The 16,469-nt window shown below is 45.4% G+C and overlaps 2 protein-coding genes across 3 annotated transcripts in view; both read right to left on the minus strand.

Annotated features, from left to right (window-relative positions):
* The window catches only part of LOC309710368 (peroxisomal succinyl-coenzyme A thioesterase-like), a 30,345-nt gene that overhangs the window by 6,802 nt on the left and 7,074 nt on the right, over positions 1 to 16,469 (minus strand). The window lies entirely within an intron of this gene.
* LOC309710366 (uncharacterized protein) lies at positions 83 to 8,417 on the minus strand. The gene is made up of 2 exons (XM_082539752.1): positions 8,260 to 8,417; positions 83 to 4,919 (listed from the first exon to the last, which is right to left on the minus strand). The coding sequence occupies exon 2, from the start codon at positions 4,262 to 4,264 to the stop codon at positions 2,543 to 2,545; it is 1,722 nt and encodes a 573-aa protein (XP_082395878.1). The 5' UTR covers positions 4,265 to 4,919; positions 8,260 to 8,417; the 3' UTR covers positions 83 to 2,542.

Below are 16,469 nucleotides of genomic sequence, written 5' to 3' on the forward strand. Positions count from 1 at the left end.
AGATTTTCCTTGTTCGAGGTGACCAAATACTTATTTTCCCCCCTAATTTACGAATAAATTCTTTACAAATCCTACCATGTGAATTCATGGATTTTTTTTTTCACATTCTGTCTCTCACAGTTGAAGTGTACCTCTGGTGCAAATTACTGACCTCACCTATTGTAGCCAACCTTTACATGGAGGAAGTGGAAAGGAAGGCTCTTGGCTCTTTCAAAGGAAGAGTACCCAGCCACTGGTACAGATATGTGGACGACACCTGGGTCAAAATCAAGACACAAGAAGTGGAATCCTTCACTGCGCACATTAACGCTGTGGATAAGAATATCAAGTTCACCAGGGAAGACACAAAGGACAACTGTCTGCCTTTCCTGGACTGCGCCGTGCACATTGAAGAGAACGGCAAACTCAACATCGAAGTTTACCGGAAGCCCACACACACGGACCAGTACCTCCTCTTTGACTCCCATCACCTTTTGGAACACAAACTTGGAGTAATCCGGACCCTACACTACCGGGCAGAACATGTTCCCTCTAAGCCTGAAGGGAAAAAGAAGGAACACACACATGTAAAGTAAGCACTCAAAATGTGCGGCTATCCTAAATGGGCGTTCTTAAAGTCAGCAAAGAGGCACAGAAAAGAAGACCAGACACCAGCGAGGGAGGATAAGAAGGACAGACGCAACAACATTGTCATCCCCTATGTAGCCGGCGTATCAGAGAAACTCAGGAGAGTTTTCTCCAAGCATGACATCCCAGTGTATTTCAGACCCAGCAACACGCTCAGACAGAAACTGGTTCACCCGAAAGACAAAACTCCAAAACACAAACTTAACAATGTGGTGTATGCTGTACAGGGCAGCGAGGAATGCTCAGACCTCTACATTGGAGAGACCAAACAGCCACTTCACAAGCGCATGGCACAACACAGAAGAGCCACCTCCACAGGACAAGACTCAGCAGTCCATCTGCATCTTAAGGATAAAGGACACTCTTTCGAGGATGCCAATGTTCACATTTTGGACAGAGAGGACAGATGGTTTGAAAGAGGAGTGAAAGAAGCAATCTATGTCCACTGTGAGCGACCATCTTTGAACAGAGGCGGGGGTTTACGACACCAACTCTCTGCCATCTATAATCCAGTTTTGAGATCCCTTCCCAGACGCCTTAACGCCCACTCACATCCTGGGCCATCTGACCTCAGGAATTCGCATGATAAGGTGGGGCCAGGTTTCACAATGAACACACCCGAAACTCTGGCTGATTGGGACCCACGCCCAGTTTCCCACCTTGGCTCAGGCGATTAGAGGATCATCAGGGGGTCCTTTTGTCCCTCTGTGGGGGGTCACTCCCACTAGGTTTATATCTGGGACTCTCCACCATTTGACCTTAGAACTGAAGAAGCTTCTCGGATGAGAGGTGAAACGTCTTCAAGCAACTTAAAGAAGTCCAGACGCTTTTCTTTGCAAGCTCCTTTGACTGTACCTGGGCTTGTTGCAGTGACCTGAAGTTACTAAACTTCACGAGTGTATGCACTCACTCCAAGAAGCGTATAATTATAAATATGAGCGTGGTGAAAGTTGGGCAGCACACCAACGTATTTTGTCCCTCTGTGTGCTCGTAAGGGTCTGACCCTTTCACTGGTTTGATTTTTTTCCTAGTATCTTTTCTTTGACTTTTCATCAAGTCTGTCTTTGTACGGACCGGCATTGTTCTCCTTCGTTTTGTACATTCCTTTTTGGGGGGCAAAGAAAAAGCAAGAATTTATTGGAATCGAAGAATGAACGTTTTGCGGTGCTGCAAATGCTTGGATTGTTTTGCCACGAGTTCCCGGCATGCAATGCGCGAAAGTCACGTGGTCTGTCAATCTCTATAAACCATCATCTCTTATAATGAATTTCATTCAAAATACTATTATAGAAAAACATTCTCATGGGTCCCATCAAAGTATATCAGCAATAAAGCTAATAAACATTATCCAAAGTTACTCAAATATATTTACAAAACTCATTTAACCACAGGTGTTGCGCAACAGATTCAATAATCTCATAGGCCGTTTTGGCATTTCATCAGAAGTAACAAAAAACATCCAAAACGGACAAAACTACAAAAATCAAATCACTCGTTCAACTCTAGATACGTTAAGTCAACATTCGGTCATAATGGAATAAACAAAAACAATATTCAATAAATAAAACTAATAATTGCACTTACTGTCGGTAGCCTAGCATTAGCTTACCGGCGTTTTAGGATGTGCGATCGCGGCTCCGCATTTTCATTGATTGTGACAAAACAAAACAAACAAATAACTCACCGTTGAGTCGATTGTGAGGTGGTGTAAAGATGAATGAATCGGCCGGGTTATTGCACGCTGTCAACTGGTCTGTAGTGTAAAATTTGTCGATATCTCACAAGTACGCCAACCACAGGGACAACAGCAGCCAGAGGAGCAGGGACATGCAGCTGATTGACCCGGAACTTCTACAGGGTTCATTCCCGCCACAATAAAGGGACTGGCAGTTAGTAGGGACAGAAGTTACCGTGGTTACACATGCACCAAGGTTTGACAAAGTTCAGCAATATGAACAAGTTCAACAAAGATCGAAGCGGGAGGCACGAAGGGCATTAGCACATTTTGTTCTATGGAACAGGCTTGTTGCTCATGGCTGGCTTGCTCAGCACTTACCACACGCTTAAAACATGGCTTTAATGATTTGCCAGCTATCTGAGCTGTCGACAGGTTTTCTCGGGTCAAAGGCAGTGGAATATCTTTTTCAGATGGACCAGGCTCCTCAGGGTTCACAAAGTCTGGTGGAGACAAAACATTGTTTTGTTCAGATAACGCGACACCCTCCTCAGAAAATGAGGTCCTCAACACAGAATCAGCGAGGGTAACGTAACCGTCTTTACGGGCTTGGGCATGAGTAACCACACAGGCTGGGTACAGCTTTGGGGTCACAGAAATCTCTGGGGCATCAGAACTGAGGGGCTTATCCAGCACCTCTAGACTAGGACGCACTAATCCGCCCACAATATCATTTCCTAGCAACATGGCAACCCCCTCTATGGGTAAGGTTGGGCATACTGCGACGGGGAAAAATCCCGTAACGAGTTCTGATTTGATATAGACTTTGTGAACTGGTTTAGGAGCATAACCCATCTCTATTCCAACCAGAAAATAGGACTTATGGGTGAGCACATACTCGTCTGCGAGAACTCCTGCAGTTGCTAAAGTGGTTACTTTCTGCTCATTCAGGTATAACACTATACTCTCTGGAAGACACTTTTTAAAGTCTTCCAGCAACATCAATTCATGCAATGAATCATAATCACTGGCTTTTGACGCAGAGCACCACTTGTCAAAGAGGATACCTTTTTCCCTGGCAAACTCCACATACGTTTGGGAGGGAAGTTTCCTCTGTAGCCGAAATTTCTGCCTGTATGCTTCTGGAACCAATTCATATGCTTGCAACACAGCTGATTTAACACAAGAATACTCCAAACTGTCTTTTAAGGGAAGCGCAACTACCACCTCTTGGGCTTTTCCAGTCAGTTTACACTGTAATAAAAGGGGCCAGATCTCACTAGGCCACCGCAAAGCACCAGCAATGCGCTGAAATGCCGCAAAATAAGAATCCACCTCAGCCTCTTTAAATGCAGGCACTAAAGAAATGCACTTACTAATGTCATAAGGAGTAGTAGACACGGGGGCAGAACCTGGACCATCAGCGGAGACAGATGAGGCTCGTGGCTGAGACTCCAGCTCCAGCTTACGCAGCCTCATTGTCTTATCTGCCTCTATTTCCAGCTTTCTGATCTCAAGCTGTAATTGAGCTCGCCTGGCTTGAGCCCTCTCCTCGGCCTCCAACTGGAGCCGTGCCAAGCGCATCTTTAGCCGGGCCCCGTCCCGTGCTTCTGAGCTTCCAGAGGAAAGGGGATCATAGCGAGGGAGCGTGCGCGGCGTCTTCCCCCGCTCATCTCCCACACTGTCATGACCCGTACCATCTTTATGGTCCCCCTCAAATGAGGAAGTTTGACTAGGCTCACCAGAGACCATAGGCACTTCAGGCAGATCAGGGACTTGCATTAAACCAGCCTCCACCAACTCGTCTACTACCCGCTTTTTCAAGTCACTCTTACGGAGTGTTTTAGAGACCTGTAGCTTAAGGTGTTCTGCAATTTTCAGCAATTCGCATTTGCGGCAGCTCTCAAGGAGCACAACAGATGGAGCTTTCAAAAAATCCTCTAAACAAAATGGAGCCGACATGGCGCTCAAAACAGGGAAAAGGGCAGAAGAAGAAAAAAATCCCAAAATTGAGCAAAACACACGTTCTCTCTTTCACAAAAGGGAATTCTCCTTATGGGGAAAAGGAGGATCCCAGACGAGCCGCCACTTATGTTACAACCCCCTCTGCTAGGCGTCAGGGAAGGAGTAACATACATGAGCCCGCAACACAAGAAAAAGGTTTTAATTACAAACTTTAAACAGAAAACCGACAGGGCTGTTCAACAGACCACTGGGCAAACAATTATTACATAAAGAAAGAACAGTCAAGAGTAAAAGTTAAAGGTTAACTAAGGCAAGCTGGCAGCACACAAAATAAAAGCTAGGGGTTAACTAAGGCAAGCCAGCATCACAAAATTCTACTCACAGCCAGCTAGCAGCTCAAAACTCTAATCAGGCTGAGTTCAAAGCATGCACCAAGGTTTGACAAAGTTCAGCAATATGAACAAGTTCAACAAAGATCGACGCGGGAGGCACGAAGGGCAAACTGCATGTTCAGTCCTAAGCAGCAGCCACTGAGTGAAGGACCTCCAGCCTTTTGTAGCCACAGGTGGGCACGATCAGCCACTGATTGCCTCTTGGAGCATCACGGGATCCCCGGGCAGCCGATCGTCCGTGTGGTCTGGCACACTTCATTCTGCATAAGAGAGGGTTGGCACGGGTCTCCCAGTAACCAATCACACACAAGTCATGGCACACATGGATTTGCATGAACACCAAAAAGGCAGTCTCACTCCCTCCAAGGCCCAGGGCCGTAACATTCATTCATTAAGTCTGGCAGTCATCAGGCCTGGGTATGGTTAGTTAATTCATGATTTACCAAGGTGTGCAATTACCTTTTCACATAGGGCCAGGTAGGTTTGGATAGCCTTAATAAATGAAATAACCTTTTAAAAACTCAATTTCATATTTTCCCAGGTTATCCTTGCTATATAAAAATTAATTTTATCATCTGAAACATTAAGTCTGACAAATTTGCAAAAAATAAATAAATAAATACAAAAATAAAAGAAATTGGGAAATGGACAAATACTATTTCATAGCACCTTAGCTTTGTGTCACCCTCACCTCTTGTGCTTTTGACTAATGTCGACTTTGGACTTTTGGCTCTCTGTTGGTTATTTATTTACACAAATCCAACCTTCCTTTTATCTTCCAACCCCTCTTTTATCTAAAAAAAAAATCTTGAAACAATAATTGTAAAACAGCTACATGATTATCTGCAAAGGAATGGTTTACTGCAGAATTTGAGTCAGGGTTCAGAATTTATCAAAGTACAGAAATAGTAGTAGTGAAGGTTATAAATAATTTTTTATGGCCTCTAACAGTGGACTCATCTCTGCAGCATTTGTCACTGTTAACCATAACATTATATTACACAGATCACTGCATGCTGTAGGTATTAAAACTAGTATGCAGCACTGGGTTGAATCACATCTGTCTAACTAGGGTTGCCAACCGTCCCTTAAAAAAACGGAATAGTCCCGTATTTCGAAACAAAAGTACACGTCCCGTATTGAGCTAATAAGGGACGCACTTTGTCCCGTAATACAGTGATAATCAAAAGTAGTCTATAACTTTTAATGGAATTAACGCTTTGTTGGAAAACATAATTCCCAGCCCCTCTCCTGCTTTGTGACCAATGAGCTGACAGCACACTTATGACAATTCGAGTATGACAATTCAGATTACCGCTCATCTCATTGGTCGAGGAAAGGTCGCTTACGGAGAAAATACCGGAAGACAACAGATGACCACAACAAGAAGCATGGCCAACAGGGAAACAAACGCCGACACTGCGGTGCAAGTCTCGGATGACAGTACACCTAAAGCTGGGCAGACACTGTGCGATTTTCAAACTGCACGATTGACTCGCAGGGGTTAGAAGTTGGTAGGTCACGATGCAGGGTCTCACACTATACGGCCCGATGCTCTGATGCGACCTGAGTGCTCACACTGTGCCTCCATAAAATGAAGGTTATAACAGAAAATCTGTCGCTCGCTCCCCCTCTCTTTCACTCACACAGACACGCACACCACCACCATCAACTTTGCTAAATTGCTAATGAAAAACACTGATCAGGCAGCTGTGATTGAGCAGCAATGTAGATCCAACTATTTTCACGGTTGTTGTGGTCGTGATAATTTTGTGATGCCACATCGAAAAGGCTCGGATGAGCTTTCCAAAGTTCTACAAGTTGTGCCTCCATCGCTTGTGTCCAGATCACACGCTGCACAGCCGTGCTGCTCCATCTTTTTCACCGACGTTTACATGTTTGCGCGTGAGCAGTGTGAGCAGCTGCGGTGACACCCTCACGAGCGATTGATGATCGGGAGCTGCTCGAGGTGTTAATCGCTTCTCGTTACCCCACGTATACTAAACGATGCACAATGAAGGCCAAAATTGGGCAGATCACCAAATCGGTCGCATGACTCAAAAATCGGCTCAAAATGGGCCAAAAATCGCACAGTGTAAGCGCAGCATTAGAGCAGCATTAGAGCAGCAATGTTTGTTCCCCTCAGAGAAAGAAAAATAGGCTGCAAAAGTACAGGGAGGAATGGGAAAAGGAAAACACCTGGCTGGAAAAGTGCACGATAACACCTATAAAGCGCACTGCACTGTGTGCCAGCGCACTTTTTCCATAGGCATGCTTCTAATGGTGGGCACATGAAGAACATGAGGGGCGTGAAAGCTCGGGGAACCTTTAACCAATTTCTTGTCCACCAGGCCACGGCAGAAGCAGATATGGCATGTAAACATTGGTTTGTTTTTTTAAAACCCTCTGGTTAAGGTTAATATGGGCATGTGCGGTGAATATCAGCGCTATGTGGCCAGAAGTGTGATAATTTATTTTGTGTAATAAACAACTGCAAGGATAGATGATTACAACAAATAGATGACTAATACATAAAAGTAATACATAGATGAATAATGATGATGAGTTAAGATACGTAATCATGGGAACAAGCGGGTTTACAAACAGGAGCAGCTGATTAGCATTAGAAAAGCTGAAATAATACCTCAACTGAAGCCAATTGTACTAAATGCACTATATGTGCACTGTTACAAGAATGATTTTGTTCTATTGTTTTCTATTAATTTATATAATTTTAAGTTAAGCAGGACAGAGTTATTTTAAAGAAAGTTTTACTTATATTCTCAAAAGTTAAGCATGACAGGCTTCTGTTTAAGAAAGAGACCTGTTTTACTGTGTTAATGTTGTCATTTTGAGCTAAAAAATAAATGGCTGAATGATCATTTGTTTCCCATATGGTCATATCACAAAGAATATGCATCTGCTTAAATCAAATTCAAGTCAAATGGTTAAAAAATTATTTCACACACAAAAAAAAGAGCTACCACACTGGGAAGGGTGAAGACAACTGGGTTGCCCGGCCCTGGCCACGAGGTGTCCCTTATTTATTTTTCAGGGAGTTGGCAACCCTATGTCTAACAGACTTCAATTTGTTCATGTAAATGGGGATTCTTCCTGACACACTAAGGTCACTGCTGGCTCTAAAGGAAATGTGTTCATCTGCTTCAGAGGTTAGGGTGGATATGGAAAGATGTATCTTTGTGCAGTGTGCGTGTGTAGGCCTGGGTCTGAGGCGCTCAGCACTGTTAATTAAGTAAACTGCAGAAATGTCTTAAATACATAAAAACTGGGATTACCTCTAATTTTCTGCTTTTAAAGTCAGATTGTCATGGGTCACTGACCCAGTGTTGTGTATTTATGGAGTGTTGATTCTTGTTACTCGTTATTATTTTGATCTCAAGGAGTGATTTATTTTTCCTAGTCTCTATTGGTATTGTTTAGTTTCCTTGTTCTTATGAATTCTCTGTTAGTATTATTTATCTCTTGTGTAATTCATATGACTTTAGGTTGTTTAGCTTTCTTTAGCGTTCCCCTCCTGTTCTTCAGTCTCTCTTTTTTTAGGATCTCCTTTTCTAATTCAGTCTTGTTGTCTTGGCTTACTTGTGGTTCCTAGTCTTTATCTCTGTGTTCTGTCTTCAGCATGCCTGTGCTTGGTTACTGTGGCGGAGGTGTGGTCCCGGGCGCAGCTGCAGGGGAGGAGTGGTGCAGTGAGCTCAACGGGGCGGTGCTGGAGACGCAGGTGAGAACAGCTGATGGCGTTTGGACTGATCATGGTTTCCTTCCCTTTTATAGTGAGACGGGAGAGGAGCGGAGGGGAGACTGGAAATCAGCTGAGACCGGAGCTGTCAGACTGTGGTCGGTCATAACAAATGAAAACGATAAATAAACGTGGCATCTGGCGACAAACAACTGTGCGTGTGTGTACATGTGTGAAGTGCATTTCACAGTTACCTTTAGTCTCCCCAGCCCGTAATGTTGCCCTTTGTATATCTGGTGCTCCCACTCTCTGTTTCTCTCTCTCTCTCGCTGTCTCCCTATGTATCTGTCTCTCCCCTCTTTCTCTTGGCCTTGTCATGTGTTTGTTATTCTCTTCTGGCGTCATGTTTGTGTGTCTTGAGTCTAGGTCTTTGTCTCTGTATTTGACTTATTTCGTGTCTTATTTTGACAGCCATCGTCTCGTGTGCATTGTGTTCAGGTTTTTTTGTCTCGTTATTACTAGTTTGCTCCAGCTGTGTTCCCATGTGTCTCCAATTCTCCTAATCATCCTCTTTGTTTATACTGTGCTAGTCTTCCACTGTGCTTTGTCAGAGTGTATTGTTATGTTCATGCTTTTGTCCTGGTCCCTGGTCTTAGTTTCCTAGTGTTTCACTGCTTGAGTTAGTTTAATCAGCTTGGAACCACTTCCAATTTGGATGCAGGAGACAGACCGCTCCCTCTACTTTTAAGGTTAGGTGTAAAACATTCTTTTTTGACAAATATTATAGTTAGGGTTGAATCTGATGACCTTGAATCCTCGCTTAGTTACCCTGCAATAGACCTAGACCTGCAAGGGCCTTCGCATGACTCAATGAGTATTCTTCTTCACTCACATCTTTTCACACTCTGTGTTTATACACTGCTCTCCATTTAACCATTAGTTATTATTAATCACTGGCTCTCTTCCACAGTATGTCTTTTTTCCTGTCTCCTCACCCACAACCCGTTGCGTTGGCTACCCCTCCCTGAGCCTGGTTCTTATGGAGTTTTTTTTCCTGTTAAAAGGGGAGTTTTCTTTTCCCAACATTCTCTGCATTATAAGGTCTTTAAAATACAATATAAAATACCCGGATGCAACTGTTGTTGTGATTTGCTGCCAATTGAATTGAACAAATGTGATTTGTATCAATAGATAATATAATGCATACCACTTGTTAACTCAGGACAGTGGATGCTTTTAATCTTTTAATACTAAAAGCTGAGCTGAATTATGCATATAGCAAGTCTTGCTCGTGCAGAGGGTGTTGCTATGTAGGAAATGTAAATTACAAAAGTAGAATGAAGCAAGCACAACTACACAACATGAAAGTCACTCATAGTCTAGGAGGTCACAACACATCCTATCACAACCACAACCAAAAAGGAACATGATAAATCTGAACACCAACTCCTTTCAAAGGCATTAATTACATGAAAACAAAGCATCAACTTTTCTAAATGCTGTTTGTGACAGGTGAGACCTGAGTCTGGGAACCCTGGTCTTTGCCCCTTTCATAAGCTCAGGTGTGGGCAATTAACTATTCTCTAGCAAACCTGAAGGTGTGAGTGCTTGGTCCAAGCTGGGCAAGTTGGTGTTTTTAATTCCTTTCTATGAAAGCTTGATGCGGGTCCCACTAAACTTCTGTTAGAATGGTGGGAAACATTGCGTTCCTGTGAGAGTAGTGAACTTCACCGCCACTGACCCACATTTATTAGAGTGTGACGCAAACTTGTGGACAGAGTACCGAGCTGCTGCTTTGCCAAGTGGATTTCTGGTTGCGGGTAGAGGACCCGCCACATCAGTGTGTTTTAATTTGTTTTAAACTGGTGTAATTCGACATGGGGCCCAGCCGGGCACAGCCCGAAAAGGGGACATGGGCCCATCCTCCCACAGGCCCACCACCCGCAGGAGGCGCGGAGGCCCCTGGCGGACTAATCCCCGGCTGCCAAGACTGGCAATTGGGACATGGAATGTCACCTCTCTGGTGGGGAAGGAGCCTGAGTTAGTGCGTGAGGTTGAGAGGTACCGGCTAGATATAGTCGGGCTCACCTCTACGCATGGCTTGGGCTCTGGAACTGGTCTCCTGGAGAGGGGCTGGACTCTGTCTCAGTCTGGAGTTGCCCCTGGTGAGAGGCGGCGGGCTGGGGTGGGTATACTAATATCCCCTCGGCTTGGGGTTTTTCCCGGTGGATGAGAGGGTTTGTTCCCTGCGCCTTAGGGTCGGGGAACGGGTCCTGACTGTCATCTGCGCTTATGCGCCGAGTGGCATTTCAGAGTACCCAGCTTTCTTAGAGTCCCTGGGTGGGGTGCTGGAAGGTGCTCCACCTGGAGACTCTGTTGTCCTGCTGGGAGACTTCAATGCTCACGTGGGTAATGACAGCGAGACCTGGAGGGGCGTGATTGGGAGGAACAGCCTCCCTGATCTGAACCAGAGTGGTGTTTTGTTATTGGACTTCTGTGCAAATCACAGTTTGGCCATAACGAACACCCTGTTTGAACATAAGAGTGTCCATAAGGGCACGTGGCACCAGGACGCTCTAGGCTGCAGGTCGATGATCGATTTTGTAATCGTATCACCAGACCTGCGACCATGTGTTCTGGACACTCGGGTAAAGAGAGGGGCTGAGCTGTCAACTGATCACCACCTGGTAGTGAGTTGGATCAGGTGGCGGGGGAGGACGCTGGACAGACCTGGTACACCTAAGAGGCCCCAGTCCACAATATCTTCAACGCACACCTCCAGCAGAGCTTCAACAGCATTCCGAGGGAGACTGGGGACATTGAGTCCGAATGGACCATGAGTCCGAATGGACCATGTTCAGCGTCTCCATTGCCGAAGCTGCTGCATTGAGCTGTGGCCGCAAGGTGGTTGGTGCCTGCTGTGGCACCAACCGGGCTTGGTTAGCCTGTGGGACTCCGGAGGCAGCCGAAGGGTATCGACAGGCCAAGCGGAATGCAGCTCGGGCAGTGGCTGAAGCAAAAACTCGGGTGTGGGAGGAGTTCGGAGAGGCCATGGAAAAAGACTTTCAGACTGCCTCGAAGAGATTCTGGCAAACCGTCAGGCGTCTCAGGAGGGGAAAGTGGTGCTCTACCTGCACTGTGTATCGTGCTGGCGGAGCGCTGCTGACTTCGACTGAGAAAATTGTCAGGCAGTGGAAGGAATACTTTGATGACCTCCTTAATCCCACTGACACATCTTCCGAGGAGGGAGCAGAGTCTGGGGATGAGGGGAATGACCCGTCAATTTCCGGAGGCGAGGTCACTGAAGCAGTTAAACAATTCCTTGGTGGCAGAGCCCCTGGTGTTGATGAGGTCCACCATGAGTTCCTGAAGGCTCTGGACGTTGTCGGGCTGTCCTGGTTGACACGCCTCTACAATGTTGCGTGGAAATCAGGGGGAGTACCCCTGGACTGGCAGACCGGGGTGATGGTCCCCATCTTTAAGAAGGGGGACCGGAGGGTGTGTTCCAACTACAGGGGATCACACTCTTCAGCCTCCCTGGGAAAGTCTATGCCAGGGTGCTGGAAAGGAGAGTTCACCCGCTAGTCGAACCTCAGATACAGGAGGGACAATGCGGTTTTCGTCCTGGTCACGGAACACTGGACCAGCTCTTTATCCTCTCAAGGATACTTGAGGGTGAATGGGAGTTTGCCCAACCAGGCTACATGTGTTTTGTGGACTTGGAGAAGGCATTCGACCGTGTCCCTCGGGGTGTCCTGTGGGAGGTGCTGCGGGAGTATGGGGTGTCTGGCCCATTGCTACGGGCCATTCGATCACTATACAACCGTTGCAAGAGCTTGGTTCTGTTCCGATTCTGTTCATAATTTTTATGGACAGGATTTCTAGGCGCAGCCAAGTGGCGGAGGGCTTTCACTTCGGTGGCCTCAGAATCTCATCTCTGCTTTTCGCGGATGATGTGGTTCTGTTGGCTTCATCGGGTGAAGGCCTCCAGCTCACACTGGAACGGTTCGCAGCCGAGTGTGAAGCAGTGGGAATGAGGATCAGCACCTCCAAATCTGAGGCCATGATTCTCAGCCGGAAAAGGGTGGAGTGCCCACTCTGGGTCGGGGATGAGTTCCTGCCCCAAGTGGAGGAGTTCAAGTACCTCGGGGTCTTGTTCGCGAGTTATCGGAGAAGGAAGCCGGAGATCGACAGACGGATTGGTGCAGCGGCTGCAGTGATGCGGACGCTGCACCTGTCCGTCATGGTGAAGAGGGAGCTGAGTGTAAAAGCAAAGCTCTCAATTTACCGGTCGATCTACGTCCCTACCCTCAGCTATGGCCACGAGCTGTGGGTAGTGACCGAAAGAACGAGATCGTGCATACAAGCGGCGGAAATGAGCTTCCTCCGAAGGGTGGATAGCCTCTCCCTTAGAGATAGGGTGAGAAGTTCGGCCATCCGGGAGGGGCTCAGAGTAGAGCCGCTGCTCCTCCACATCAAAAGGAGCCAGCTGAGGTGGTTCGAGCATCGAGCATCTCCTGGGCGCCTTCTGGGGTTGGTGTTCTGGGCATGTCCCACCGGGAAGAGGCCCCGGGGCAGACCCAGGACACACTGGAGAGATTATATCTCTCGGCTGGCCTGGGAATGGATAAGCTGGAAGAGGTGGCTGGGGAGAGGGAGGTCTGGGCTTCTCTGCTTAGGCTGCTGCCCCCGCGACCCGGCCCCGGATAAAGCGGATGAAGATGGTAATTCGACAGACTGTGACAGGTGCGGCTGTCGATTTTGTTTGTTTCCTGTTTTATTTTTCTGTATCAGGAGGCACCGCAGATATTGATGGTTTTTAGCGTTTTATCTTTATTATATATATATATATATATATATATATATATATATCTCGCTGCAGACGGTAGAGGCACTGCATGGAATCCTTTTTTTTTTTCTTGCCGCGTTTTGCAAGCACCGCGGTGGGCCCGAGTGAAGACTGCACTGAAGGTTTGCTCTCTTTTTCTATAGTGTCTTTCACATTTGGGGTTATGTGTGAGTTGCAGTCCCTTTTTAACGTGTGTGCTATGTTGATTTGTTCTTAAACGGTTCCCCACAGTGCTTATCCTATCTCACAGGCAATCATACAGTTTTATTGTTTTTAATAAAGTACAGTTTTTAATTGTTTTTGGGTGCCGCTGTTACACTGTTACTTGTATTTTGTATTAAAAATTAAACCCTTTTTAACTAACTGTGCGTCTACAGCTCTGTCCTATTTTAAATAGGTACCTACCTACATATACATACATATATACACACATATATATACACACACACACACACACACACATATACACACACACACACATATATACACACACATATATACACATACATACGTGTGTGTGTGTGTGTGTGTGTGTGTGTGTGTGTGTGTGTGTGTGTGTGTGTGTGTGTGTATGTATATATATACACACATATATATATATATATACACATATACATATGTATATATATACACACATATATATATATACACATATACATATATATATACACATATATGTATGCCTACTGAATGCACTGCTTTTTTGTGGAAAATTGGGTGTTGTGAATAGAGCAGGGCGATATGGCCAAAAATATTTATCACGATATATATTTGAAAATTTGCGATAACGATATAACTGACGATATAATTGATGCGAGACAAAATACAACTCCACAACTTTACAAGCGCAAACCCCCCCCCAAATCCATTTATTTTCACTTAAACAAGCAGCTGTTTTTTTACATGCATTAAAGCTTTATAAAAATGTAACAGTGCAAATGCAAATTCCTTGCTCAAAGTTTAACCAAAAGGCATTTCCAGTAGAAATGGGCTGACATATCCTGAGCATAACCATGTATAATATCCACTGAAGTTAAAAAGTGGTGCTTTGCAACATTAAACTACAGTGTGCCAAATAAAAAAGTCAAATACGTATTTTTCGGACCATAAGGTGCACGGGATTATAAGGCACATTAAGCAAAACAAAGCAGTCAGAGAAATCAAACTTTATTCAACTCATTGTTCTTGCTTCCTCCACTTCTGTACCATTGATTCATTAATGCTGTACTCTATCACAGCTGCTCTATTCCCGTGTTGTTGCAATATATTAATGACTAACCTCGTATTGTGGAAGGATTATCTCAGTTGTTCTCCTGACTGAAGTTTGGTCCGTTTACAGCATCCTGCCATGCGATTGCATTTGTCCCTAACCACCAGGAACCCTCACGTTAACTTTTATCGAGGGGAAAAGTGTTAGCGTTCATCCTCCAGCTTCACTGTTTATGTTATGCTAATGTGTAAGGGGCTACTAGCCCCTTTATGTAGGGGTGAAGAGGCGCACAGGCTGCCCTGAACGACTAAAGGGTGGTCGGATCTGAGTCAGTGACCCCCCCCCCCAGTACAGTTGACCCTGATACTTACTTCTGTAAGAATGGTTTTAGCTGTCTGGCTGCTACAGGCACAGAAGAAGGCTCCGGGGCCCAAACCTGTGAAACAACGACTGCCTGGCGCGCACTGTACTGTTGAATATTAACACAGCCTCGCTTACCTCCGTTTTTCTGTACCTAACCAGACAACTCGGGTGCCCCTACTCCAAGGCAACCTAAGTTAGACAGAAGCATACAATGACTTTTTAAACAACGTGGCCCCTTTTATTTTTTCGGATGGCCCTCGTGAACCAAGATTGATTATAGATGTTAACAGTGCCCTGGAGACAAAAGGCGACAGTAAGGAAACTCCCCAAGAGTAAAATAAAATAAATCAAACAGGCTGTTGTAACCCAATGTTTCGAGTTCTCGACCCCTCCCACCACACTAGCCACCGGAAAAGGGCGCCAAGATCACAATACAGCAGAACAATTCAGGTTAACACAGAAATTCTCTTATCTAGAATGGTTAACACAGCTTCATCACATTACTTGCAATGTCCAAACAGCAAAAAAAAAAAAAAAAAAAAATAGTTCCAGTCTTTACAGTAAAGTCCGATCCAGTGAATTGTCCCTGGTATGTGAAACCAATAAACAGTTCTAGGTGTAGCTGTCGTGAACCAGAGTTCCCGTCTGTTAGGCTGCCCAGAAATTCCACAGCCGGAGCAGGATATCCAGACTCGGGTTCACAAAAAAACAAAAAAACAAAAAACTGCTGTAACCTGAGTCGGATTCCACACACGGAGGGAAACTCCACATAAACTCGCTGCGATCCCGTCCGTTGCCCCACTAACCTCCCGGTTACTTTTCGTTCAGGTTTGTTCTGACCGCGGGGCTTTCCTGGTGTCTTCCGCTGTAATGGCACGCGCGGGATCAGTACCGCACACCCCGCTCGCTCCCAACAGCGCACCTCCCTGTTTTTTTTTTTTCGCGCGCCCACAGGCTCTCTTCAATATGTCACTTCCTCTTGGCTTATTCAGATAGGCCGCTAAAGGCCCTACTTGACAGTTTTCCACAAGTTATATGTATGCGCCCTCACACTAACATAGCTGTATCGCTAGCGATCACGTAGCACATCATTATATACCAGCTAGCCCAACTTCAGTAACCCTACAAACGTCACTGCTGTTTAGTTTCCCGTCTTTATTTATGTTGGAAGTGATAGCAAAGCAGTACGTTTGAATTTTCTCAGAAATCTCTCAGTCAGAACATGCTATATCATGCTTAGGTAACTAGCGAAACTAGCGAGCTAACTTCCGCTAGCTTCCTGCTAACTTCTAACTCCGTTAAATGTAATAAATTCTGTTTTCATGGATGCCTGGATGTTCAACTTCATAGTTACACCTGGTAAAGCAGCAATGCTGATCGTTTTATTAAAGATGAAAGAATTTAGACAGTTTTTAACTCTCAGTGATGCTGTGTGTTCGTTTGACTTTGGGACCTGAAGGGGACGGAGTTTCGGATCCAGATTACTCCCAGATTTACGAGCACCTTAGTCCGACAAATACGGCAATAACGACGGCCCGCTTGCATGTTCTACAAAAAAATGTGCTTTGTTGTGTATCTGATGGACAAACACCAAACCAGTTCCACATCACTGAACTTGCACCATTTTTACAAACCAATCAATCAATCAATCAATCAATCAAAGCTTTATTCGTCACATGCAGGTTGCCCTG

This window comes from Aulonocara stuartgranti, assembly GCF_965226115.1.
Source record: "Aulonocara stuartgranti genome assembly, chromosome: 7".
In the NCBI taxonomy this organism is placed as follows: domain Eukaryota; kingdom Metazoa; phylum Chordata; class Actinopteri; order Cichliformes; family Cichlidae; genus Aulonocara; species Aulonocara stuartgranti.